Source organism: Canis aureus, chromosome 6 (genome assembly GCF_053574225.1).
Source record: "Canis aureus isolate CA01 chromosome 6, VMU_Caureus_v.1.0, whole genome shotgun sequence".
Lineage (NCBI taxonomy): Eukaryota > Metazoa > Chordata > Mammalia > Carnivora > Canidae > Canis > Canis aureus.
Window position 1 is genome coordinate 4,313,212 of NC_135616.1, and position 26,591 is coordinate 4,339,802.

The 26,591-nt window shown below is 36.8% G+C and overlaps 1 protein-coding gene across 5 annotated transcripts in view; it reads left to right on the plus strand.

Annotated features, from left to right (window-relative positions):
• Positions 1-26,591, plus strand: part of PIEZO2 (piezo type mechanosensitive ion channel component 2) — a 442,052-nt gene that overhangs the window by 259,032 nt on the left and 156,429 nt on the right. For all 5 annotated transcript variants that reach the window (XM_077899942.1, XM_077899943.1, XM_077899939.1 and 2 more), the window contains exons 6-7: positions 3,985-4,195; positions 5,491-5,704. In XM_077899942.1, coding sequence (XP_077756068.1) covers positions 3,985-4,195; positions 5,491-5,704 — 425 coding nt within the window. The remainder of the gene's footprint in view (positions 1-3,984; positions 4,196-5,490; positions 5,705-26,591) is intronic.

Here is a 26,591-nt window from a genome sequence, read left to right on the forward strand (position 1 = left end):
GTGATCTTCATGACATACCCCAACCCAGGCTGAATCTTTGACTTCTCGGAACTAAGGAAAAATGGATGCTTGTGTTCCATCAAAACTAGCTGTTGGGTGTTCCTTGTCTGAGTTGTGTGGAAAGGCTGCTGGACATGTGTCAAGTGTGGAGGTGGTCATGCAGGGAGGCAGCTGTGGGATGAAATGTGATGGCTGCTTGGTGCTCAGACCTTGACCCAGGTTCTGAGAAAAGTGTGGCATTGCATACATGTAGCATCCCAGAGATGCTACGGGAATACCTGTTGGCACATTTGAAGCTGGCAACTTTTAGCAAAGGCAAGTTGAAGGATTTACATGTCTTCAAATAAGTCTTAGATGTTGACATGGGCAGTAATAATATGGATTTTTTTTTTTTTTTTTGCCTTTCTAAACTGTAAAGTGTTCTCTCCTTAATTTCTAAGATCACTCTGGAACCAGGGAAATGAAGGCCAGAGTCCAGTTGCGTTCCAATGCCGGGAGAGATTACAACTCCCACAAGCAAGGCTGCGTGTTAGTAAATATATTCGAGTGAGTGGACGCCGTTCCAGAGGATCAGTGTTTATACTTAACCAGATGAATCATTTAGGAGGAGAAAGCCTGCCTGTTAATAAGCAGGCCTGATGTGACTAATGGCAGTTCTGGCCTCAGCCTGGACAGTAGGGGCTCACAGAGGCCAACCTGGCTCAGCTTTGGCTCTCTCTCAGCTTGGCAGGTTTAGAACGTGTTTCCAACTGAGGGCCCCAGGGATTCTGGTACAAAAATGCTGAAAACCCTCAAGTACAGTGGTATGTTTATAAAAGTCACAGGGGCCCCAGTCCCGCCCAGGAGAGGTCAAGGAAATGCGTTTGTCTAACCTCACAAAGGTTCTCCCAGAGAATTCTATTTGATTTAATCTATGTCCGTAGCAAGCACAACTGAATAATAAGCCATTTATTATGAAAGTTAAGAGTATGTTTCTGACTGGGACCTAGGTAGCTCTAGCTGTGTTGTCTTTCCCTGTCTCCTTTTTCAAGTACAGTGACTGAAGGTTTTGTCTGGACTTTCTTTTTTATGTATCGCCCTGTTGTGAAAGGGAAATTAAGCAACACATATCCCATGAACAGATGGTTTGAGTGTGGTAGTGTGGACGCCATAGCAGCACCTTCACTGGATGGATCCCCACAGAAACTGCTCAGGGGAACGAGGGCAGGTGGAAAGGAAGAGCTGGTATAGGAGTGCCTGAGGAGTTAGGAGGGGATACCATGGCCAAGGACACATTCCAAGCATGTCCCAAGGCCAAGAGAGCCTGTGGACTTTGGGTTCCCCCACGTGGTTGCCTGCAGGGGGTGCTTCTAGGGAAAGATGGGAATAAGGCTGGAGAGACAGACTGGCTCCAGGTATGATAGCACCAGAGACATGAGCAAGCTCTGTATTTTCTCTAGGTTATCTCATCACTTTAAAAACCATCTCTCTACCACTGGAATTTCAGACAGACCTTCCCAGTTTCCACCTCTCTCCAGATTTCTATGCCGGCTGCCCTTGTAACATCTCCAACAAGAAAGCCTGAAGGACATCTCAGAACTGAATTCTCCAACCTGTTCCATCCCCAATTATCCCCTTTTTCTCAATAATGACAAAAATACAAAACTGTCGTTGATGCACTCTTCTCTCCATATCAAATTTACTGATGAGTTCTGCCAACTTGACCTTTAAGACATACTGCAAAGACTCAAACCTCTCTTCAGTACCTTGAGCTCCTGTTTCTTTGACCACAGCAATAACCTCCTAGCTGTGGTCTCCCTTGGCATCACCACATGAAACAGACCACGTCATACCCCTCATTATGTGGAGTGACTGGCGATCAAAGTCCTGTTAGAGTGAGTTCAAGAGAAATTAGGTATAGGGGAAGTGACGCCATATTTTTAGTCAGCTCTGGGAGAGTCATTTTGAGAGGCAAATGTGATTTGGAAGGGTGTGGGTTGGAGAAAGTGAGACATGTTTTGTTTGTTGATGGGGAGATATGGGAGAAAGGGAGCACAAGGTAATGCTAGGGTGAGGGGAAGATGCCTGGGACCATACTTCTCCCTGGTGTCTCAGGGAATACAGCTCATCCACAGTCACAGGACAGAGGAACCCGAGTGCCTGCTGCACAAGTGAGTTTTAGGTTGGTAGACTGATGTCCAGCCACAGGTTAAAACCCCTTCTCAGTGAAGTAGTAAGTGGGCTCATTAGCTGACAATGAGGAGGGTGAATTGGTAGAAGAAGAATTATGTCAGGGAACATATGCCTTCTTTCTGGCCCTACCATGGAGTCTTTGACTAGCTCTTCCTTCCATCTGGAATGTTTTTACTGAGGATTTTCATATGGCTAGTGACTGTGACATTCAGATCTTTGGCCTAAATGTCACCTCCTCAGAGAGTCTCTCTCTGACCTCAGAATCTAAAATAGCCACCTTGCCACTCACAGTCACATCACCGTATTTTAATTCTCTGACTAGCATTTGTTACTGTGAGATATTCAGCTAGTTTATTTTGTACTTGTTCACATATTTATTACTGCATCTCTTATGAGGTATTAGTACATACTAGGCCCTGAACACATAGAGAAATTTTCTTGAATAAGCATGAGACATTCCTTTTCCTTCAGGAAAATATGCAAATGTATCATGATAGAACTATAGAACCCAATTTGGGTATATAGACTTGAGTAGGCCTGAGATTAAATCTGTGTGTGTGGTATAGAGGGTGGCCGGCCATCCTGTACCCTTGGCTTCAGCAGGAGGCAGCTTAAGATACAAGTGACCCATACCTTTCCAGTCAAAGAGAAGATCTCTGAGTTCTCAAGGTCATTCAGTACTAACCTGAACTTTGTACCAGCCTTCCTATGCTGGCTTCCTCTAAGTGTACATGGGCTTAGTTAGAGGTCCAGTTACCACTGGTGAAGATTCTTAAAATATCTGACCTAAGTGTATCAAGAAAAAAAAACCTTTAAAATGGGAAAAATGGAGAGGCTGAGCTGTATTCTTTAAGTCTTAAATCGATGTCTGAATTGGGCCTAAGGATCCTTCTGGCTCTGCCACCAGTGCAATCTTTTCAGTGGGCTAAAATTAAGACCTCCAGCCTAGAGACAAATGCAAACAAAACTTCCTGCATCTAAAATAACCTTTTATCTTAAAGTGATAGCTTATGTTTCTAACAATTTCTTAAAATCCTAAGCCATCTAGGGAAAGACTGTAATTAGCCAAAAAAAAAAAAAAAGTTCATTTCTATGTATTCTCTAAAAACAAAACAGACCAAAACACCTTGTACACCCAGTTTAAAATAATTCATAGAAATATGTATATATTCTAGCCATGTGTTTCTTCTCTAAATCTCTGATGATTGTCCTGAGGTGCTGAATCACTTAGGACTGAATCTGTATATCAGTCCCTAAAAGGATAAAATAGGAAGTGACCATGTATCTAGTCAAGTAACCCAAGACCACTCACCCTCCCTTGGCCAGGAAACATAAAAAGAGTGGACAAAATTTACTTCAGAAAGAAAAGAAATTTCATAAGCACTGATTTGATGCACCATTTTGGTTAAAGTCATGGATACTCCAAACTACCTGTCACCTTGATGGCAAACTCTGTAAATGGGAGGAACCAAACCAAGATTGATGAAAGTTAAGATTTTTAATAGCTGTTTCATTTTCTTCTTCTGCCTATATATATATAAAAAAAATGACTTCATGTGGCTCAGATAACATGCTGTCCAGAGTCCTATAATTGGTGACGTTTCTTGTTTATTTCTTCAGGAAAGATCCAAGTGACTTGGGCTTTCAAAGGCAATGTCCAAGACCTGGGGGGACATAAGTGGGTGTCTGCATTTTTCTGCTGGTTTGTGAAGTTCACCTCACTGACTGACCTATAAATTACCAACCATATAATCTGCTGGATGGGCATGTAGAGTTCTGGACTGCAGTGTTTTCTGTTTCTCCTTTATTTAGGCTGGAGGAGAAAAACTAGATCCAGAAGAGGCACTGATCTATGAAGAGGATTTAGATGAAGGGGATGGTGTTGAAGGCGAGGTGGAAGACAGCACAAAATTAAAAATGTTCCGCAGACTCGCCTCTGTGGCCTCCAAGCTTAAGGAGTTTATCGGCAACATGATAACCACCGCTGGGAAAGTTGTGGTGACAATTTTACTTGGTTCGTCAGGTGAGAGTTTCCGGTACCGGATGGAGCACATGTAGCACTCTGGCGAATAGCGAGAGACAGGGCCAAGGAGAATATACAAAAAGAAACAATTCTGGTTTGTGACACTAAACTCATAACCGGAGCTGTTATAAAACCAGCCAGGTGTACGCAGCACACACAGAGAAATAATTTTCCCCATTCAGTTCTAGCATTTGTGTTTTTAGTTGGTTTCTGTCAACTTCTGCAAAGCAATCTTTTTCTATATCTAAGTGATATCACTTTTTTGAATGTGTAGATCCGAAAAACACTCTCCTTCTCCCCCAGAGCCCATGAATGGCAGTGGGCTATGATGCACAATGTTGGTGTACCCCTCCAGAGCCACACTTGTGGGTCCTGAAAGCCTATCTGTTTACATTGGATCATTAGCAATCTTAATTTAACTCTCCAGGACATACTATTTTTCTTTCTCAGTTAGATTGTAATCTTGCAGCACAGACACTCACTTCCTTTAAATCTTGGCTGCTGACTGCTTGTTCCATAATAATGTTATCTCCATCTTCTCCCTCCTTCCATCCTGAGGTTGGCAGCTGCTCCACAGCTACTGTGAACTTTAGTCCATACCTCTTTGTTGAAATTATACAAAATGAAATGATGTGACTATTTTTAATAGGAAAATTAGAAAGTGGGAAAGAGAATAGAATTTCACAAGAAATATATCCCAGTATTTTAATAGAGTCAGTTCAAAATGCCCCCCCAAAAGTTTTTAAATACCTGTCAAATACCTCATTTTACATGTCCCCTTTTGGTAAGAGTGTAAATCATTGATCATTTTGTTAGGTAGGGCAAAGTTTTAGTGAGACTTTGCCACAGGTGTGGTATTATTATGAATCCTACTTAACCAACAACAAAAAAGTAAGTTATTATAAAAAGTGGTATCAGGGAAAGTTGGAGTGGACATAGAGTATTCCTGAAAAATGGAGAGGGAGGAGTAGAAAGTTGGAAACAGACAAGTAAATATGCCAAATTCTTTTGTATGAAAAGTAGATATTTACTTTGCTCAAACACCATGGGAAGAATTTCTTCATCATCTTGTGTTTCCCTATATTTGTAAATATCACTTTATGTATGACTTTTTTCACAAAAATAGCATAAGTTCTGATTTTATAAATAAAATGTGACTCATATATTAATAACTTGACCCATATCTGAAAGCATATGAAGGAAGTGTACATAATCCCCAATAGTTACATTTCCTGAGTAGTAAATTATTTTCTCATTCTGCGCAGTTTTTCATGACCACCACTCTTCTTCCTTAGGTATGATGTTGCCATCTTTGACTTCATCTGTGTACTTCTTTGTATTTTTGGGTTTGTGCACCTGGTGGTCCTGGTGCCGGACGTTTGATCCATTGCTGTTCAGCTGCCTCTGTGTTCTGCTGGCTATTTTCACTGCGGGACACTTGATTGGACTTTATTTATACCAGTTCCAATTCTTTCAAGAAGCTGTTCCACCCAATGACTACTATGCAAGGTAAGAAAAATTGTTAAAACATTTCAAGGGGAGCTAGCCCTCCTTTATGATCTCGTTTGACTTTGCAGGGTTTCTTCCTGATGCCAATTCATGTGTTCAGCAGAGGTTTAGTGGGGATGTGAGAAGCAATCAAGTGCTTTCAGGTTATTGAATGACAAAATCTAGAAGGAAGTAGAAGGTCACTTCAGATAGAGGTGCTGCTGGAACATGGAGAGAGAGAAGACTGTTATTTGGGCTCAGCTGTGAAAGAGATCCCAGGAGAACATTTTACATCAAAGAATAGTAACGTGTTAAAGCATCCAGCTGGAGGATGCTCTCACAGGCCAAATAGAACATCAAAAATAATAATGAATTGATTATAAAAATATAAAAATAAAAATGCATGAATTCATGAAGAGAGAGAGCTGATTTGCTTCAGTTGAAGACGACTATTACACCAACTCCTTACTTTGAAAAATGAGAATGAAAGGCAAAGAATCCAGCATTTGCTTTGACTTTTTAGAAGAAACTCTAGGAGATTCTCAGCTGATGAGACAAAACCCACCTTTACAGGATAACACTAGTAATGAAAGGGGGAAGAATAAAAGAATTAGAAAATTACTATCTCTCTGTTCTTAATGAAATACTGATTTTTGTTGCAAACTGAAACCATTACTTTAAAAAGGGGCTGTTGGGCTGAAGGATGTTTGCAGAATGACAAAGTATAACCTCAATGACCATTTGCCAATGGCGAAGAGAAAATCAAACTTTTGTAGTGGTGATCAACACTGCAACCAATTGATCAAACTAGTAGTACTACCTAAAGTGGGATAGCTCAACATTTCACACTTGTAGATGTGATGCAATATGACATATACAGCATCATTTTGTTAAACTTCTAGACCTAACCTCTGCATTGTAGTAACATGTAAAGGATAAATGTAATGACTCCACAAGAAAACAGAGAAACCCAGAATGCGGATTCTATGAGGCAAATTATCTGATCTCTAAAAAACTCAGCATCATGAAGAGAAATGTATGTAGAGGCAGTAAGGATAAGGGCTGTTCTAATTTAAAAGATAACTGGGGAGACCCAGCAGACAGATGTGAAGACTGACTCTAGATGACCTCTTGGTTCAATGACACATCTCTAAAAGACATTCTGAGGTTAAATGGGGGAAATGTCAACATTCACTGGTTATTAGCTGATTGTATAGAATCATTGTTAATTCTTAGGTGCATGATTGTTGGGTGGGGATATAAGAAAATATATGATTGGCATTGGGTTATCCATTATGCTGTTTCAACTTTTCTGTTTCTATAGAAAAGTTTATAATTGGAAGTTATAGTAAAAAGAAGCGAAGACAGAAATGGTGGGAGAGAATATGAGGAGGGTGAAAGCAGTGCCTGTAGCCTTATCTCTGATGTGTCTGGGAAGTGGTGTAGATGTTTTTTGTCCTTTTGTTGGGAAATGAGGAACCTCCAATTTAAAAGAACATGAATAATATTAGCAACCTCATGATGTATATTTGCATCCTTCTTTCAAGGGATCCTGATTGTGTTTTCATATGATAGTAAATATGAAGCAGGAATGTGTGTACTTACCTTGTTTTTATTAATTCATACATAAAATCTGTCTAGTCTGTAGCTGTGTCTACACAAGTCTAGAAAAAAATTCAAGTCCTAAAACCACTTATATCCTGTTAAAACAAGTTAGTACTCAACACACACTTATAATCTGACAAATTCTAAACCCAATTGGCATAATCCGGAGGTTTACCAAGTATAATTCAGTCTAAAAAGAGAAGAATGTTACATAGACACATTAAAACTGAGGAACCACAATATGGAAACAAGCTAAGTGCCCACTGACAGATGAATGGATAAAGAAGATGTAATATATATATATATGTATATATATATATACACATATATATATATAACATATATATTATATCTATTATATATAGATGTAATATATATAATTACATATATTATATATATGTAATATATATATAATACAGTATATATATACTGTATATAAACACAATGAAATATTATTCAGTCTTTAACAAGAAGGAAACCTTGCCATTCATGACAACATGATGAAACTTGAAGGCATTATGCTAATGAAATAAGACAGAGAAAGACAAATACTGTATATTTGTCTACTTATATATGGCATCTAAACAAAAGAGCCAACTAACAGAAACAGAGTAGAAAAGTGGTTACAAGGGGTGACGTGAGCAGGAAAGAGGAGAAGCTGGTAAAAGAGTACAAACTCACATATGAGGTGAATAAATCCTAAAGATCTAATGCACAGGTTCACTATAACTAATAGTACTGTATTGTATATTGTACACTTGATAATTACTAAGAGATTAGATCTTAAGCATTTTCACCAAAAAAAGTAATTATGTGAGGTCATTGGTGTATTAATGAACTAGATTGAGGTAATCATTTCACAGTGTACATGTCTATCAAATAAACACAATGTACACTTTAAATATATTACAATTTCATGTGTTGGTTACACCTGAGAAGCCTCATTAATGGTGCAGATTTATATAATATCTATTTCTTTTAGGCAGAAGTGAATAAATGCTAAATTTCAGTACAGACACAAGTTCTAGACTAAATGAATCCTTTGGTTTCTTTTATTTTTTGGTCTGTTGAACATGCATAGAAAAAATGTTTTTGGGGCACCTGGATGGCTCAGTGGTTGAACATCTGCCTTTGGCTCAGGTCATGATCTCTGAGCCCCAGGATCGAGTCCTGCAATTTGCTCCCTTCAGGGAGGCTGCCTCTCCCTCACCTGTTATCTCTGCCCTTGTCTCTGTGTCTCTCATGAATAAATAAATAAAATCTTAAAAAAAAAAAAAGTTTTGTCTGTTGGAAGGGCTGACTTTTAGAGGGTGATTTAATTGGGAATGTAAGTATCTTCTATATGCCAGTATCCCCTCCCCCCAGTTTAAGGATCTTTTCTGCCATCTAGAGACTGACGATAGGAAATACAAATAATATTCAGAATTGATGGGATGAGCACTGGGTGTTACGCTATACGTTGGCAAATTGAACTCCAATAAAATAAATAAATAAATAATAAAAAATATTCAGAACCACCTCGAAAACATTTTTTGTGTCAAGAATCGGCTAGTAAATATTTTAGGCTTTGTCACAAATTATGTTAAGAAGCCATGGTAGCAGAAAAGCAGCCAGGGACAGATTTAAAAGAATGATGAGGTTCTTTTCCAGTAAAGTTTTGTGGACACTGAGATTTGAATTTCATATTATTTTCACATGTCACGAAGTATTATTTTTCTTTTGATTTTTTCCAGCCACTCAAAAATGTAAAAACAAAACAAAACAAAAAATGTAAAAACCATTGTTAGCTCATATTTTATACCCAAACAAGTGGTGAACAAGCCTTACCAACCTATGATGTAGGTGATAATAGTCCTAATAGGGTAACAACGTGCCGTATTTATTACTCATTCGAATTGTCACAAACAAAATTATAATTTATTACATGTAATAATAATCATATTAAGTAATTATACTTACATTTTGTAGATGATCCATTTAAACAGTTTAAAAAGTTCATCACAAATAATTTCATAGAGATAAGTCATTAAAAGTTAAGTTGCTTATTAGGGTATAGACTTTTGGAGCTAAACAATGAAATATAAATATAAATATAAATACACTGCCTTGTTGTAGATTCCTACCCTCCCTCCATTCACTTGGGTGATCACAAGCCATTGCATTTTAGTCCTAGAAAGCTTGAAAATTTGTATATCTAAAACAATAGTTTTTTCATAAGGTGTAATTCCAGTGCATTGTTATCAACCCCAAATTCTAAGTTGGAGGAAAACAAACTGGAAAGTGGCAAAAGAAACTCATCTTGCTTGGGCACTTGTCAAAAATTTCATAACCACAGAGATTTCAGCGTATATATCCAGCTTCAGATGTGGCTGTTCTTAAAACAATCCATTTTTGGAGACAAAATGGACAAGCCATTTTTGTCTTCTCAAACGCTTTCAAATGCGCTCTCTGGTCCAAATTATCTTTATTTTTAGAAAATTTGAATTGATTTGTTTATCATTAGTATAATACCTATTTTTTGGTGATTATTTGGAAAAATATAATGAAGGATAAGGAAAACCACCTTTTTAAAATGTAATCCCAGCCTCCCGAAATAAGTGCTATTTATTTCTGAGTCTATATTCTTCCAGAATTTTTCCTAGGCATATATGAGCCTTTTTAAAACAAACTCTGAATCATAACGCACATACTGTTTTGTAAGTTGCCTTACATTTTTGTTTTACATTCTCCCATGTTATGAAATGTTTTTCTAAAATGTGATTGCCAAAAATAAAATAAAATAAAATAAAATGTGATTGCCATAGGCTGCAAAGTGCTTGAATGTGTCGATAGATTATAGTCAGTCCCTGATTTCTGACCACATAGATTTTTTTCAATTCCATTAACTTTATTTTTGTAAGTTTTTATTTATATTCTAGTTCGCTGATATACAATGTAGTATTAGTTTCAGGTGTACAAAAGAGTGATTCAGCACTCCATACAATACCCTACGCTCATCACAACACGTGCACTCCTCAGTTCCCACCACCTATTTCACCCATTCCCCCAACCCACTTCCCCTCTGGTAACCATCAGTTGGTTCTCTCTTTTTTAAAAAAAGATTTTATTTATTTATTCATTCATGAGAGACACAGAGAGAGGCAGAGACACAGGCAGAGGGAGAAGCAGATTCCATGCAGGGAGCCTAATGTGGGACTCCATCCCAGGACTCTGGGATCATTCCCTGAGCCAAAGGCAGACGCTCAACTGCTGAGCCATCCAGGCATCCCAGTTGATTCTAATTAAGAGTTTGTTTCTTGGTTTGCCTCTCTCTCTTTACCACATTGCTCATTTATTTTGTTTTAAAATCCACATATGAGTGAAATCATATGGCATTTGTCTTTCTCTGATTGACTTGTTTTGCTTTGGATAATACTCTGTAGCTCCCTCCATGTCATTGCAAATAGCAAGATTTCATTCTTTTTATGGCTGAGTGTTAGTCCATTGTGTGTATGTGTGTGTGTGTATCACATCTTTATTCATTCATCCTTCGATGGACAACCTGGGCTATTTCCATAATTTGGCTATTGTAGATAATGCTACTGTAAACATTGGGGTGCATGTATACCGTTGAATTAGTATTTTTGTATCCTTTGGGTAAATACCTGGTAGTGCAATTGCTGTATCATAGGGTGGTTCTATTTTAACTTTTTGTGGAACCACCACACTGTTTTCCAGAGTGGTTACACCAGTTTGCATTCCCACCAACAGTGCAAGAGAGTTCCCTTTCTTCACATCCTCTCCAACACCTGTTTTTTCTTGTGTTGTTGATGTTAGCCATTCTGACAGATGTGAGGTGTTATTTTATTGTAGTTTTTATTTGTATTTTGTATTGTACAATATTTAAAATATTGTAGTATTTTATTTGTATTATATTGATGATGAGTGACTTTGAGCTTCTTTCATGCATCTGTCAGCCGTCTATGTCTTCTTTGGATATATGTCTATTCGTGTCTTCTTATTTTTAAATCAGATTATTCGTTTTTTTTTTAGTGTTCTTTATGTATTTTATATACTAACCCTTTAGCTGATATGTTATCTGTGAATATCTTCTACTATTCCACAGGAAGCCTTTTAATTTTGTTGATCATTTCCTTTGCTGTACAAAAGCTTTTCATTTTGCTGTAGTCCCAATAGTTTCTCTTTGCTTTTGTTTCCCTTGCCGTAGGAGACATAGCTAGTAAGAAGTTGCTATGGCTGATGTCAAAGAGGTTACTGTCTATGTTCTCTTCTAGGATTTTTATGGTTTCATTGACTATGTTGATTTATTATTTTTTTAATTTATTTATTCATAGAGACACAGCTAGAGAGAGAGGCAGAGACACAGGCAGAGGGAGAAGCAGGCACCATCCAGGGAGCCGGATGTGGGACTCGATCCCGGGTCTCCAGGATCACGCCCTTGGCTGCAGGCGGCACTAAACCGCTGCGCCACTGGGGCTGCCCAATTATGTTGATTTAAATTGTTCCTCATTTTTGCTATCTTCATTAATGCTGTGATGAGTACCCACATTACTTCTAAATTTAAATAAAACTCATGATTGAGCAAGGTGCGACCTCACATTCCCTCAGTTGTGAAGGAATCTCTGCAGGACTGTTTGATACTTGCCTCTGCTACAAGGATCTGGAGATTTCAATAGTCCTGGGCCAACATTGTGATAATATACATGGTGATTCCCTCACCATGCCAGTAATGTATACTGAAATCCCATATCTAGGTGCAGCACAGATCTGGAGTTTTATTTTTCTCCAAGGTGACCTCTTCTTTCAACCAGGAGATTGTGTGCTTCCTTCCAGCTCCTTCCAGGCCTGTGATGGAATTTTCCATTACATTTAGCCAAGGAAGGGTGTTGAAAAGGTGAGTATATGGGATGAATAGGAGATTAAAGTTTGCATAGAAGCAGAGTAGAGGAGTGACATTGCCTCAGGAGGAGAATTAGTGATTCTCTTCCATGTTTTGCACATAGGAAGCACATGATCAGATTTCCAAAACAAAATTCAGGGCTCATTATTTGATAGCTATGATTGTACTCATGGGAAAGTGAAGACTTTGTGTTTGAAAGTAGGATAATTTTTCCTAAATCTGAAATGCTATAACCACATAAAAAACTTGGTGACCACTCTTCTGAAGTTTATCCAGCAAAATAAAACTGCAGAACAAATCCACCTAACTTTACGTGAGATCAAGAATGTACCAGTCAACGTAATTTGTTTAATAGAATAGAGCCCAGTGACAGCTGCTATTTTTGAAGGTCTCCCTAACAAAAATGATGAAGTAAACAAAATCTGGCTTTGCTAATGCAGCCTGTAATCTCTTCCAAAGGTTTTGTATTTTCAAGGGAATTTCTATAGACAGCAACCATTTCCTGTTTTGAAAGACATGAAGCAAGATTAAAGATGGTAGGCTTATGTTCAGATTTCTCCAATTATACATATGATTATCCTCACCTGTTTTCCTACCTGTAGGGCTGGCCACATTTATGAAGCTTTGAATCTTGGACAATTTCTGTCCTGCAGGTTTTCTGCACTAAAATTTCGAAAAGTATGCTGGGTAGGAATGGGGCCACGCTGGTGGACCTGATTTGTTCTTCATTGTTATGAATGGCAGGTACCTTGAAAGGCTTTAAGACACATTTGAATGTGATAAACTTCTACTTACCAGTGGCATGAATTAAAAGCTAATTGCAACAGTTTGGCAGCACACCACTGACTACGTTTCCTTGTGAAGATGATACCAAAAGTCATTTTGGTAAAATGACTAAAAAAAAAATCCTGACAGGAAGTGGGTTCTTTGTTTTTTAATCTTAAATTATCTCAATAAAACAGGTAAAAGTTCTGATGTGGGCCAGGGTGGAAGATGTGACTGGAGGCTAAAAGTCTATTGTTTTCTTAATTAGTATGGAGACACTTAGAACATGTACATTTATTTTTCGACCCTATTAATGAACATTATGTGTGTGTTAAGCATTGGGATGATAGGTCATCCATCCATTTAAATTATCTCATCTGGTCTTCAACTGGCTTTTGTTCCAACTTCTGAACTTTCTCAAGAATATCTGCAGGAATTACTTCAGGGATTGGACTTATTTGCTCAAATTTATTTTCTTCATTTGCTGCCTTCTTCACTTTAAGATAAGAAGTTTGAACATGAAAGGGCAGGAAGGAATGAGAGAGATCTTGAGGCCTTTCTCTGTGAAAGTAGGATTCTCTGTAAAATAAAGAGACAATGATTTGCCCCATGTTACCCTTTTTATGTGCTATTTCAATAACTAATGATGATAAGAAAATGCATTATGTTTAAAGAAGGAAAAGCTTGTGTTTATTTCAGGGTTAAAACAACATAAAAAAGAAAAAAGCAAAGCCTGAATCTCCAACATCATGAGTTAACTATTCTATGAAAAATGTTTAAAAACAAACATTAAGAACACAATCTCATTTATTATATTTACACTATCCTAATGCTAGTCATAAAAATGTCAATAATATGTAGGGAGTAATAAAGGCCTTAATGCTGTCTTTTTCTCCTGATTGAGGGAAGCCAGTGGGTCCTTCAGAAAATGGAACAATGCAATCAGTTTTCCTGTTAGGTCTGCTGCAGTTTGCTTTGTAAGCTATTCTATCATTCAGGTTATTTCTAAGAATGTACTTTTCACCCCAGCCCTGGATTGCTATGTTGTGCCTGTCTTGCGTTGGAGTAATCTAGAGTTTAGTTACAAAAACAGCACAGAAAAACTAAATTATTTTCCATGGAAACCAGTTGGCAAGAATTTCATCTGAAAGCAGTCAGGGTGGGGGGGCAGGGATAAATGTAAAGCAGGCCATTTTTATGGTAAGGAATGTAAATTCACCCAAAGAAGTTAACACTTTTCCTTTACCTTTTTGTTAAAAGATGGCACTGGCAGATATCTATAGACTTGTAGAGTTTGTAGGTGATATAAAGATAACCAAACACTGGGTTTCATTCTGAAAAGAATTTTAGCGATTAAGTGACCTGTTCAATGCCTCAAGCAGGGTTCACTTGTGCTTATCTGAAAAGTGAAAATAGAAGCCAAAAGAGACATTGACTTTCCACAGATAAATGGAAAATCAAAAGAACATAAATACTTGAACCCCTGAGTCCAATCGGGCAATTTGCCATAACCTTATGGCTACCTAGGACCTTAGGTGTGTGTGGACCTAGGTGTAGGTGTGTGGTAGACCCAGGAGGCCTGGTAAATGGGGTGCCCTACACAGCCATGACGCCTGGCATCATGTATGAAGCAGCTACTGCTTCTCACCAGGTGGACAAGCCTTGGCACAGGATGTTTATCTAACTGAGGGAAACTAAAACTTTTCAACCTCATTTTCCAGAATGTCAGCCTTGATTAAATGTTGTGGACCAAAATTTTTCACCTTTTACTTATTGAGAGCATTTCCCAGGAAGGGTGTCCTTTCCATTTTCATGGAAAATCTGTTCTACTCTCTGTGGGATCCACATAGTACAGTCCAGTCTCGTTCTGCTGGGTTCATATATACAAGAGCAGCTCATCTGCATACATGCGGCAACAGGGCAGGACTTTCTGCCCAAATGCTATCCCTGTTATCAAGCAGAAGGTGGGGGTCCACTGGCTTATAATGTGATATATATGGAGAGGATTATGGTAATGCATTCTCTGGAGCCCAACACCTAGGGGATGAATCTTGGCCTCGCTACTTTCTAGACAGAGCATCTGGGCACCACTATACCTCATGCTCTGTGCTTGGGTTTCCATATCTAGAAAATAGGGATGAGAATAATGCTTGTCTCAGAGAGGAGTGTTGTATTAAATAGGGGAATACCCACCAAATGCTGGACCATGTAGGGTGCATATTTAAAAGGACCTGACTTTATTGTTGTAGACAGCGTATTAACACACATAAAACCATTTTTTATTCAAACTCATTTTCCATAACTGACAGTATAGCCTTATCTGGCACCTCAACTGCAGTTCTCTGAGAACATTAAGCTACTCTACCCCTTGTGCTGTTTCCTTCACTGGAAATGTCCTACTTCTTCATCCCACTGGCTAGCACGTACACCTCCTTCTGGAACCTTCCATGTTTCTGTCTGTGAGGACCGAAAATTATTATCTGGGCAGTTACTCTATGCAGACTTGCTTCCTTGCACCTGCTGCACTGAACCATAATGATTGTCTATGAATGTGTCTCCCTGCCGGTTTTGGGTTTGGGTGGCCTGAGTACTGTCAGACTCTAACACTGCTGATCACACTGCTTTTAGGAAATCCCTGTTCAATCTGTTTTGTGCTCTGTCTCCTGCAACCCTTGTGTTTCATCTCTTTGTGCACCAAAATAAAGTAAAACTTGTTTAGACTTTTCCTGAACTCTAAACCACAGATAGGGCCATTGGCTATGAGACATGGGAAAATGATTTCCCATAAAGGTCACTGTCAGTTTCAGGACACCCACTGTAGTCCCACTGCTGTGTTCTGTGGTACATGTCCCCAGTTAGTGAAATATTAAGTCCAGCAAGAAACTAAGGAGGCTGTAGTACATGTGGTTCCTTACTTGTGGTGTTGGCAAATATTTAGCTTTTGCTTGAGAAAAAAAAATGATAGTTTTACATTTATGCATTTAGAAAATTCAAAAATAGCTGTATCCCTGATGGTTAAAGTTAACATGGTTAATGTAGTAAATAGCTTTCACTTTTGAGGAAGTTAGAGATTTCAGTTCATACTGTGTTTCTTGGACACCCGGTTTATCTCTTAATTTTGAGGGACTTTGGTTTATGTTTCTTCATTTCTCTGGACTTTGTCTTTAAAATGAGAGAGCTGTGGTGAATATTGATGAGATGGTGTTGCACAACAGTCTGCCCAGGCCTTACAATCAGAAGGCGATTAAGAAATGTTAGTTCTACTTTTCTCCATAGTTTTTGGTGTAGAAGGCATACACAATATGATTTTTTCCTCAATTTTAATGAGAAATATTTGACATGCATTGCTATATAAGTTCAGGCTACAGCATGATGGTATGACTTATATATATTATGAAGTGATTATCACATAAGATCAGTGAACACCCATCTTCTCATGTAGATAAAATAAACAAAAGACGGAGGAAAAGAAAAAAAATGTTCTCTTTATGATGTGAACTCTTAGGACTTACTTTTTTAACCATTTTGCTATGTATCACACGACAGGGTTAACTCTGTCATTGGCTGTGGTCATTAGGTTGTACAGTACATCCCTAGTGCTTACTTATTTTGTAACTGGAAGTTTGTATCTTTCGACCACCCTCCTCCAATTTCCCCTCCCCTACCTTTTCACATCTGGTAACCACAAGTCTGATCTTTTTTCTATGAATGTGGGTTGTTGTTGGTTGGTTGGTTGGTTGTAGATTCCACATATAAATGAGATCATATAGTATTTGTCTTTGTCTGACATATTTCACCTAGCACAATGTTCTCAAGGTCTATTTGTGTTGTTGGAAATGATAGGAATAAGAAAGAAGAAAATGAGAGGATTTCCTTGGTGTTATGGCTGAATAACATTCCATTGTATATATACCTCACAACTTTATCCACTCATCAATTGATGGACACTAGGTCATTTCCATGTCTTGGCTATTGTAAATAATGCTGCTGTGTACAAGGGGGCATAGATATCTTTCCAATTAGTGTTTTCAGTACCTTTGGATATATTCTCAGAAGTGGAATTGCTGAATCATATGGTAGTTCTATTTTTAATTTTTTGAGGATCCTCCATACTGTTTTGCAGGCTACACCAATTCACAGTTCAGCAGCACACAGGTTCCCTTTTCTCAACATCCATACCAGTTATTTGTTATCTCGTATCCTTTTTGATAATGGTCATTCTAACAAGTGTGAGATGATAAGCTCATTGTGGTTTTAATTTGCATTTCCCTAATGACTAGTGATGCTGAGCATCTTTTCATGTGCCTATTGACCTTTCATGTACCTTTTTTAGAGAAATGTCTTTTCAGGTTCTTTGCCCAATTTTAAATTGGGGTATTTTCTTTTTTGAATATTGAGTTGTAGGAGTTTCCTATATGTTTTGGGTATTAGCTCCTTATCTGATAAATGGTTTGCAAATATTTTTTCATATTCCATAGGTTGTCTTTTCACCTTGCTGATGATATATTTTGCTGTGCAGAAGCTTTTTAGTTCGATGCACTCCCACTTGTTTATTTTTTATTTTCTTTCTTGTGCTTTAGGTATCATATCAAAAAATCATTACCAAGTCTCATGACAAAGAGCTTTTGTTCCTGTTTTCCTCTAGGAGATTCATGGCTTCTGGTCTTAAATTTAAGTCTTTAATTCATTTTGAGTTAGTTTTGTGAATGATGTAAAATAGGCATCTAGTTTCATTCTCTTACGTATGACAATCCAGTTTTCCAAGCACCATTTATTGAAGAGACTGTCTTTTCTCCACTGAGTATTCCTGGCTCCCTTTTGAAGTATCAGTTGACTTTGTATGTTTGGGTTTATATCTGGGTGCTCAGTTCTGTTCCCTTGGTATATTTGTATATTTTTATGCCATTACTATTAGCTATCAGGATAGCTAATAGCTATCAGGATAATGTTGGTTTCATAAAATTACCATACTGTTTTGATGACTATAGTTTTATAATATAGCTTGCATTCAGGAAGTGTGGTACCTCCTGCTTTGTTCTTTCTCAGGATTTCTTTGGCTATTTGAGGGTTTTTGTGTTTCTATACACATTTTAGGAGTGTTTTATCTACTTCTGTAAAAAATTCCATTGGAATCTTGATAAGAATTGCATTGAATCCATAGACAGCTTTCAGTAGTATTGACATGTTAACAATATTAATTCTTCCAATACACAAATACAGGGTATCTTTCCACTTATTTGTATCTGTTTGGATATCTTTCATCAATGTCTTATAATTTTCAACCAAGAGATCTTACACCTCCTTAGTTAAATTTGTTCCCAGTATTTTATTTTTCTGCTGCTATTGTAAATGGGATCAATTTATTTCTTTTTCAGTTGTTAGTGTATAGAAACATGACTGATTTTTGTATGTTAATTTGTGTCCTAAACTTTACTGAATTCATTATTTGTATATGACAGTTTTTTCATTGAGTCTTTAGGATTTCTCTATACTAAATCAGTCTTTAGGATTTTATATATATATATATATATATATATATATATATATATATATATATAGTTTATTTACTATATAATTTAATAAACAGAGACAATTTTATTTCTTCCTTACCAGTTTTATTTTTATTTTTATTCTTGCCTGATTTATGAAGCTAGGACTTCCAGTACTATGTCAAATAGGTGTAGTAAGAGTGGGCATCTTGTCTTGTTCCTGATCTAATGGGAAAAGCTTTCAATCTTTCATCATAGAGTATGATCAAGCTGTCATCATATGGCCTATGTTATGTTGTGATATGTTCCTTCTGTGCCTAATTTGTTAAGAGCTTTTATCATGAATGGATGTTTAGTTTTGTCAAATGCTTTTTCTGTGTCTATTGAAATTACCCTGTGGTTATTTCCTTTCTTTTTATTAATGTAATGTATCACATTGATTGATTTGTATTTGTTGAACCATCCTTGAATCCCTGGGAAAAATTCCATTTGATTATGGTAAATCATCTTTCAATGCCACTGAATTCAGTTTGCTATTATTTTATATAGAATTTGTTTTACATTTTTTTATTTAAATTCAATTTGCCAACATATAGTATAACACCCAGTGCTCATCCCATCAAGGGTCCTCCTCAGTGCCCGTCACCCAGTTACCTCATCCTTCCCCACCTCTCCTTCTGCAACTCTTTGTTTCCCAGAGTTAGGAGTCTCTCATGGTTTGTCTCCCTCTCTAATTTTTCCCACTCAGTTCCCCTCCTTTCCCTTACAATTTTTAAATCAGTATTCATTAGAAATAATGACCTATAATTTTCTTTTCTAGTAGTGTTCTTTTCTGGCTTTGGTATCAGGATAATGTTGGTTTCATAAAATGACTTTGGAGGTATTCCTTCCTCTTTAAATTTTTTGGAAGAGTTTAAGAAATATTGGTGTTAATTAGTCTTTAAATGTTTGGTAAAATATACCAGTGAAGATATCTGGTCCTGGACTTCAGTTTGTTGGGATATTTTTGATCACTGATTCAATTTCCTTATTAAATCCATTCAGATTTTTTAATTTCTTCTTGATTCAATCTTGGTAATTTGTATGTTTCTAATAGTTTTTCCACTTCTTCTAGGTTGTCCAGTTTGTTAGTGTGAAGTTGTTTATAGTAGTCTCTTGCAATTCTTTGATTTTCTATGTTATCAGTTGTAATGTCTACTTTTTTGTTTGTAAGGTTTGATTTGGGCCCTTTCTCTTCTTTCCTTGTTTAGCTAAGGTTTGTCAATTTTGTTTATCTTTTCAAAGAACCAACCTTTAGTTTGGTTAATATTTTCTATTGTTTTTCAATTTTTCATTTATTTTTCTTCTAATCTTTATTATTTCCTTTCTTCTGCTAACTTTGAGATCCAATTGGTCTTCTTTTCCCTGTTCTTTAAGGTGTCTAATTAGGTTGTGTATTTGGGACTTTTCTTGCTTCTTGAAGTATACACTTATTGCAATGAACTTCCCTCTTAGATCTATTTTTGCTGCACTTATAAGTTTTGGGATGTTGTATTTCCACTTTCATTTGTTTCAAAAAACTTTTTTCCCCCTTTTTAATTTCTTCTTTCATCCATTGCTTGTTCAGGAGAATGTTGCTTAATTTCCATGTATTTATGAATTTTCCACTTTTCTTCTTGATTTCTAGGTTTATGCCATTGTGGTCAGAAAAGATACTTAGTATGATTTCAGTCTTCTTAAATTTTCTAAGACTTGTTTTTTGGCCTAACATTTGGCTATCCTAGAAAATGTGCACTTGAGAAGAATATTTATAATGCTTTTGTTGAATGGAATGTTCTGTATATGTCTGTTAGGCCCGTTTGATCTGGAGTCTTGTTCAAATATGCCATTTCTTTATTGATTCTCTGACTGGATAATCTATCCCTTATTGAGAGTGAGATATTAAAGTCTCCAACTATTATTGTATTACTGTTTACTTCTCCTTTTAGCTCTGTTACTTTTTGCTTTATATATTTAGATGCTATAAAGTTGGGGTCATAAATATTCTTGATGGATTCACCACTTTATCATTATATGATGATCTTCTTGGTCTCTTTTTATTATTTTTAAAGTCTATTTTATCTGATATAGGTTTGGCTACCCTTTCTTTTTGTTGTTGTTTTGGTTTTTGGTTATCTTTTGCTTGAAATATCTTTTTTCATCCCTTCACTTTCAGTGTGTCCTCAGTGTGTCCTTAAGCCTAAAGTGAGTGTCTTATAGGTAGCACATTGTTGGATCTTATTTTTAATCTATTCAGCCATTCTATGTCTTTCCATTGGCATATTTAATCTGTTTATGGTTAAAGTAATTGCTGATAGGTGAAGACTTACTATTGCTATTTTGTTCATTGTTTTCCAGTTATTTTATAGAATCATCATTCCTTATTTCTTAGTCTGCTGTCTGTGTGTATGTGTGTGTGTATGTTGTGTGTGTTTGTGTTGATGCTACTGATGGCATCAGTATGCTTTGACATTTTTATTATGTTCTTTTGTGTAATTGCTATAGGATTTTTCCTTCTGGTTACCATGAGGCTTATATAAAAAAATCTTAAACTTATAACCTATTTTAAACTGGTAACAACTTAACTTCAATAGAATTTTTATTATTTTTTTTATGATAGTCACAGAGAGAGAGAGAGGCAGAGACACAGGCAGAGGCAGAAGCAGGCTGGCTCCATGCACCAGGAGCCCGATGTGGGATTCAATCCCGGGTCTCCAGGATCGCACCCTGGGCCAAAGGCAGGTGCTAAACCGCTGCACCACCCAGGGATCCCCCTCAATAGAATTTTTAAACTTTACACTTTTACTTCTACTGCCCCTCACAATTTAGTTATTGCTGTTATAATTTTTTATAGTGTGTAGCTAATTACAGAATATTATAATTATGGTTATTTTTACTTCTTTTTAAAAACTTTTAAACTAGACATGTGAGTTATGAACCATAATCCCATACATAGAACTATGACCATGTTTACCATTACCAGCAAGGTTTATGCTATCTTTTACTGTTTTTAGGATGTTAATTAGTGTTCTTTTACTTCCATTCAAGAAACTCCCTGTGACATTTGGCTGGTCTGGTGATAGTAAACTTCCTCAGCTTTGGTTTGTTCAGGAAAGTTTGTGTCACTCCTGCATTTCTGAAGGACAGCCTTGTCAGATGTAAAATTATTGGTTGACAGTTATTTTCTTTCAATACTTTGAATATGTCATCCAATCTCTCCCGACCTGAAAAGTTTCTGTTGAGATATCTGCTCATAGTTTTATGTTACTTCTCTCTTTTTTCTTGCTGCTCTTAAAATTCTGTTTTTGATTTTGACAATTTAATCATAATCTGTCTCAATGTAGTCCTATTGAGATTCAACCTAACTGAGGTCCTTTGAGCCTCATTGATGCAGATGTCTATTTCTTCAAGTTTGGGAAGTTTTCAGCCATTCTAGATTGAAATATACTTTTCCCCTTGTTTTCCTCTTCTCCTTATGTAATTCCCATAATGTTAATATTCCATAATTCCCGTAGGCTTTCTTCATTTTTTTCATTCTTTTTTTCTTTTTGTTCTTCTGACTGGGTAATTTCCAGTGTCCTATCCTCCCAGTTACTGATTTTTTCTTCTGCATGGTTGAGTTTACTGTTGAAATTCTTTATTGAATTCCTCAGTTCAGTTATTGTGCTTATGAACTCTAGGATTTCTGTTTGTCTATTTGATGGTTGCTATTTCCTTGCTGAACTGGTTTTGTTCATGCATTGTTTTCCTAACTTCATTTAGTTGTCTGTGTTTTCTTATAGGCCACTAAACTTCCTTAAGATGATTATTCTGAATAATAGATAATAATAAAAGATAAAGATCTGATGGTGCATAGATCCCCATTTCATTGTGATCAGTTATTAGAGTTTTATTAGTTTCCTTTAGTGGTGTCTTATCTAATTGATTTTTCATGATTCATGATTTCTTATGTTGTTATGAGCACATTTGACTGTTTACTTCCTCATCCAGATTTTAAGAAGTTTGCTTTGGCAGAGATCGTTCTTCACAAGTCAGCTCAGTTTGGTGTTTTGGATGTGCCTACTGGTAATGTCCTTGGGTCAGTGGGACCTGCCATTGTGGTCTATTTTTAGGAGAGACAGCTGTTCAAGTTCTGATGATGGGTATGTTTGGAGTATGCCTCTAGCAGACAACAGTAAAATAGGACTGTTGATTTGGTTCCCTTTCTAAGTAAGGCTGAAAGATACACTCTGCATTTGCCTGGATTCTCTGATCAGGCTTACTAGATAGTCAGGACTGCATGCTATATTTAGTAGCAGAAGGAGCTTTGAATAGCTTCCTTACCCTAGCAGGGCAACAAGTTGGGACTCAATACCTTTATAATCCATTGTTTGGGAACCCAAATCAAGCCAGTGTGCACTGAATTCTCTTGTTACATGAAGTTTCTAGTTTTGCTCTTTCATTGGGGGAAGCCATGGTCTGTGTTCTGTGTTCAAGTGCCATGTACATAGGGCCATTGAATGGGCTACACAGCTTCCCATACGCTCTGCTTAGATTCTTTGGTTAAACAGAGTGAATGCTGTTTAGCGATGAGTAGGACTACAAATTAGATTTCCTGCTTGGGTACAGCTAGAAAAGCAGCTCTACAATCAGCAAAGCTCTTTCTTAAGTCAAATCTATTCACACCCCAAGTTCTTTGGTTGAACAGGACCGTGGGCTGTTTTGAAAACTATTAGCTTTTCCTCTGGAGAGCCTCTGAACATCACAGCTTCCATGAATTCTGGCCAGCTCTCCTGGTGAGATGGGGCTGGAAGATAGTTCACAGTTGGTGGTACAACAACTCTACTCCTTACAAGGGCATGGGCAGAGTGAACTCTAGGGCCTGCAAAACTCTTCCTTTGAGGATCTGTATCAGGCATATCTGCATCCCACTGATTTACCTGGTCAGAATATGCCCCTGACGTGGTTCTGCAAGTGAGCAAAACTGCTGGTTGGGACTGCTACTTCGGCATGGTAGGTATGAACTTGCTCTACCAGGATCTGTGTGCTGGTTGTTGCAAGCTCTTCCCCATTTCTCCATCATAGTCAGATTCCCAGTGATTGAACCCCATAGATTTTCCTGCAATCCCTGTGGCGTGAGATCTGAGTAGGGGCTCCTGCAAAGTGACCATAATGCTGGGAGGCATTGGTTGTTCAGCCACCCTCCTCTGGGTTTTCTTTAACTCCTGAGGAACTGGAGGCTCAAGGGGACTTCTCCATGTGGTACTGCACTGGCCTGAAGGAAGGGCAATGCAATCAACTGGAGCTGCTTCTTTCACCCTTCTGATGCAGCCTGTCTTGGTCTCTGGGTTGCAAGACTGCTTCAGCCTCACCTCTGTGTTCTAGAAATCTCTCACTGGTGTCCTGTTCTTGATTCACTATTAGTTATTCTTATGAGGGAGAGTGAAGTCAGAAATTACCTATTTTGCCATTTTGGTGATGTTGTGATTTTTTTTCAAATTAAATAAATTATTATATGCCTGAGTTAGTAATGTTTTTCTCTATCTACTGATTTCCAACTTACATGGCATCTAGTAGCTTAGTAGAATCTATTCTAATAAAAATAACTCTTTTTCATCTTCTCATAAAAGTCTCATCGCCATCACTGTATTACTGATACAAAAAAGCCAGTCCTGACTCTGGGAAAATTGAACACTATTTATTTCTATTACTTGTTGTCCTCCCTATAAAACAAGACACAGTCCATAGACAAACCTAAGTTGAAACTGTATATATATATAAACATATGTTTTTGAATATGCATAAAATAGGGATAAATATAATAGAAATAGTACCTTCCCCATAGGTTTGTCATGAATATTAAATGAATTAATATTTGTAAAAATATTCCTAGCACATACTAAGAACTGTAAAGAGATATTCATTAAATAAACATATTAAATAAGTTGTCTAACAATAGGGATTCAAGCCTTTGATCAGAAATTTAATAACAACATATGGCTATAATCTTTTATATATTTTATTTGTAAACTTTGAGCTCACACTATAATTTTGGTTTTAGGCAATATAATTGTAGGTGCTTGTTGCATGACGAAGAAATAGCTGTTATTTTCATATGTGACTCTGTACAACACACTTTGTTTATTGCTTTGCACTTCTTACCTTATTTAATTTTGATAATAACCATAGGAGGTAGGTATTGTTATTTTTATGCCCATTTTTTAAAAGATAAAACTGAGATTTACAGAGATTGAATAACACATCAAGACTGCAAGTTTATTTGAATAACACATCAAGGTCGCAGGTTTATTAAGTGACAAAGCCAACATTTTAACCCAATTCTGTCTAACTCTGAAGTGTGTGCCCTATTAGCTGTATTGAGTATCACCACCTTCATAAAAGAGTAATGTTTCTGCTACCTTCTTAGAATATTGAAGAGCCCTTTATACTACCAGTCTCCAAAATGACTTTTAGGTGAGCCAGTTTTTCTACTTTCTTACCCTCTCAGAGGTGCAGGGGTCTGCAATCTCAGCCCATTTGTGGGACATCCATAGCCATAGCAACATGAAGCAGCCCATCAGTCTGGACCTAGTAGAGGTGAACTGAGCTAGTTCTCTTTGACACATAACATTTATGTGTCATGGGCATGGAGCAGTGTTAGAGGATTGGCCTAGCAACTCAAGGGCAGAAATCACATCTAATTTATCTTTGTGTTCTCTCGGTATCTGGAGCCATGCCTAACATGCCACAGGTTCCTGTGAGTACTTGTTAGGTAAAAAAGTGACTCATTTTATGTTTACTCTTTCAAAATATGAAGAAGAGTAAAGATGTAGTTTGCAGTTACATTTTTTTTCCTAAATTTGTTCCAAATGATTGGTATTAATGGATGTATTATAAACTATGCCTGGATGGTACATTTAGGTCCTTTCAACTTTAAAAATTAATAGCAAATTAAAGATGATAGAATTTCTTGTAATAGAAAGACGAACTGTTCCTTCAAGTTATGATAACAGCTTATGAAAAAATTAAGTCTAAAGTGACCTTTTGAGAAAGGTCATTTTGGAACAAAAATGTATTTAGTTACTAAGCTTTTTATTGGAAAGTGTGGCCATCTTGTTTATTAGAGTTAAGATTCTCATCATGGCCTGGGTTTTCATTAATTGCACCAACACTTCATTAATTCTTTTACTTTGATTATAGTCAATTTGGCTGACTTGTGAAATATTTTGAGAGTAAATATAATAAACGATATTGCCTCATAACTGCTTGGCTTACTAATGTTCCAAAGATTGCTTATGCAGTAACTTCTGCAGTTGGATCTCCTTTTAAAGTTCTAGAACAACTCTGATTCGAGCATAGATGAGCTCTGAAAATGATTCAAGATATTTTGATTTTCTCTAAAGCCTCTAAGGAGGCTTTTTATTGAGAAAATTTGGCAAAGGTTTTTATAAACATGCTAGTTATTTATTATTAGTGAAAGGAGTGCGACTGCTTCCTTGAAGTATTATTGATATGCAATAAATTGCATATATTTTAACATGTACAATTTGATAAGTTTTGACATAAACATATCCACGAAATCATTGTCACAAGCAAGATAACAAATATATCACACAGACCTATATTTCCTCATATCCTTTGTCATTTTTCTCTCTGGTCCTTTAACCTCTTCCCTTCCCATTCCCCAGGTAACCACTGATGTGCTCTTTTTAACTACATGAGTTTACATTTTCTAGGATTTATACAAATGCAATCATATAGTATGTACTGATTATGTTTATGATTTACCTATTGAGTAGGGACAGGGAGTACATCTGCCTTCTCTCACTATGCCTGATTATTTTGAAATGTAACCATGCTGTAGTGTGGAATTTCAGTTCTATATCCTCAATAACTCTTAGTGTGGTCGATCTTTTTTTTTTTTAATTTTAGGCATTCTAATAAGTGTGTACTGGCAATTCATTGTGGGTTTAATTTAATTTCCACTCTTTTAATTACAAAAGAGACTGAGAATCTTTTCATGAGCTGATTTTACATTCATGTGCCTTCTTATGAAGTGTATATTAAAATATTTAACCCATTTTTAAAAAAATCAGGGCTGTTTGTTGTTTTGATAATGAGTTCTAAGAGTTGTTTAGAAAATCAAGATATA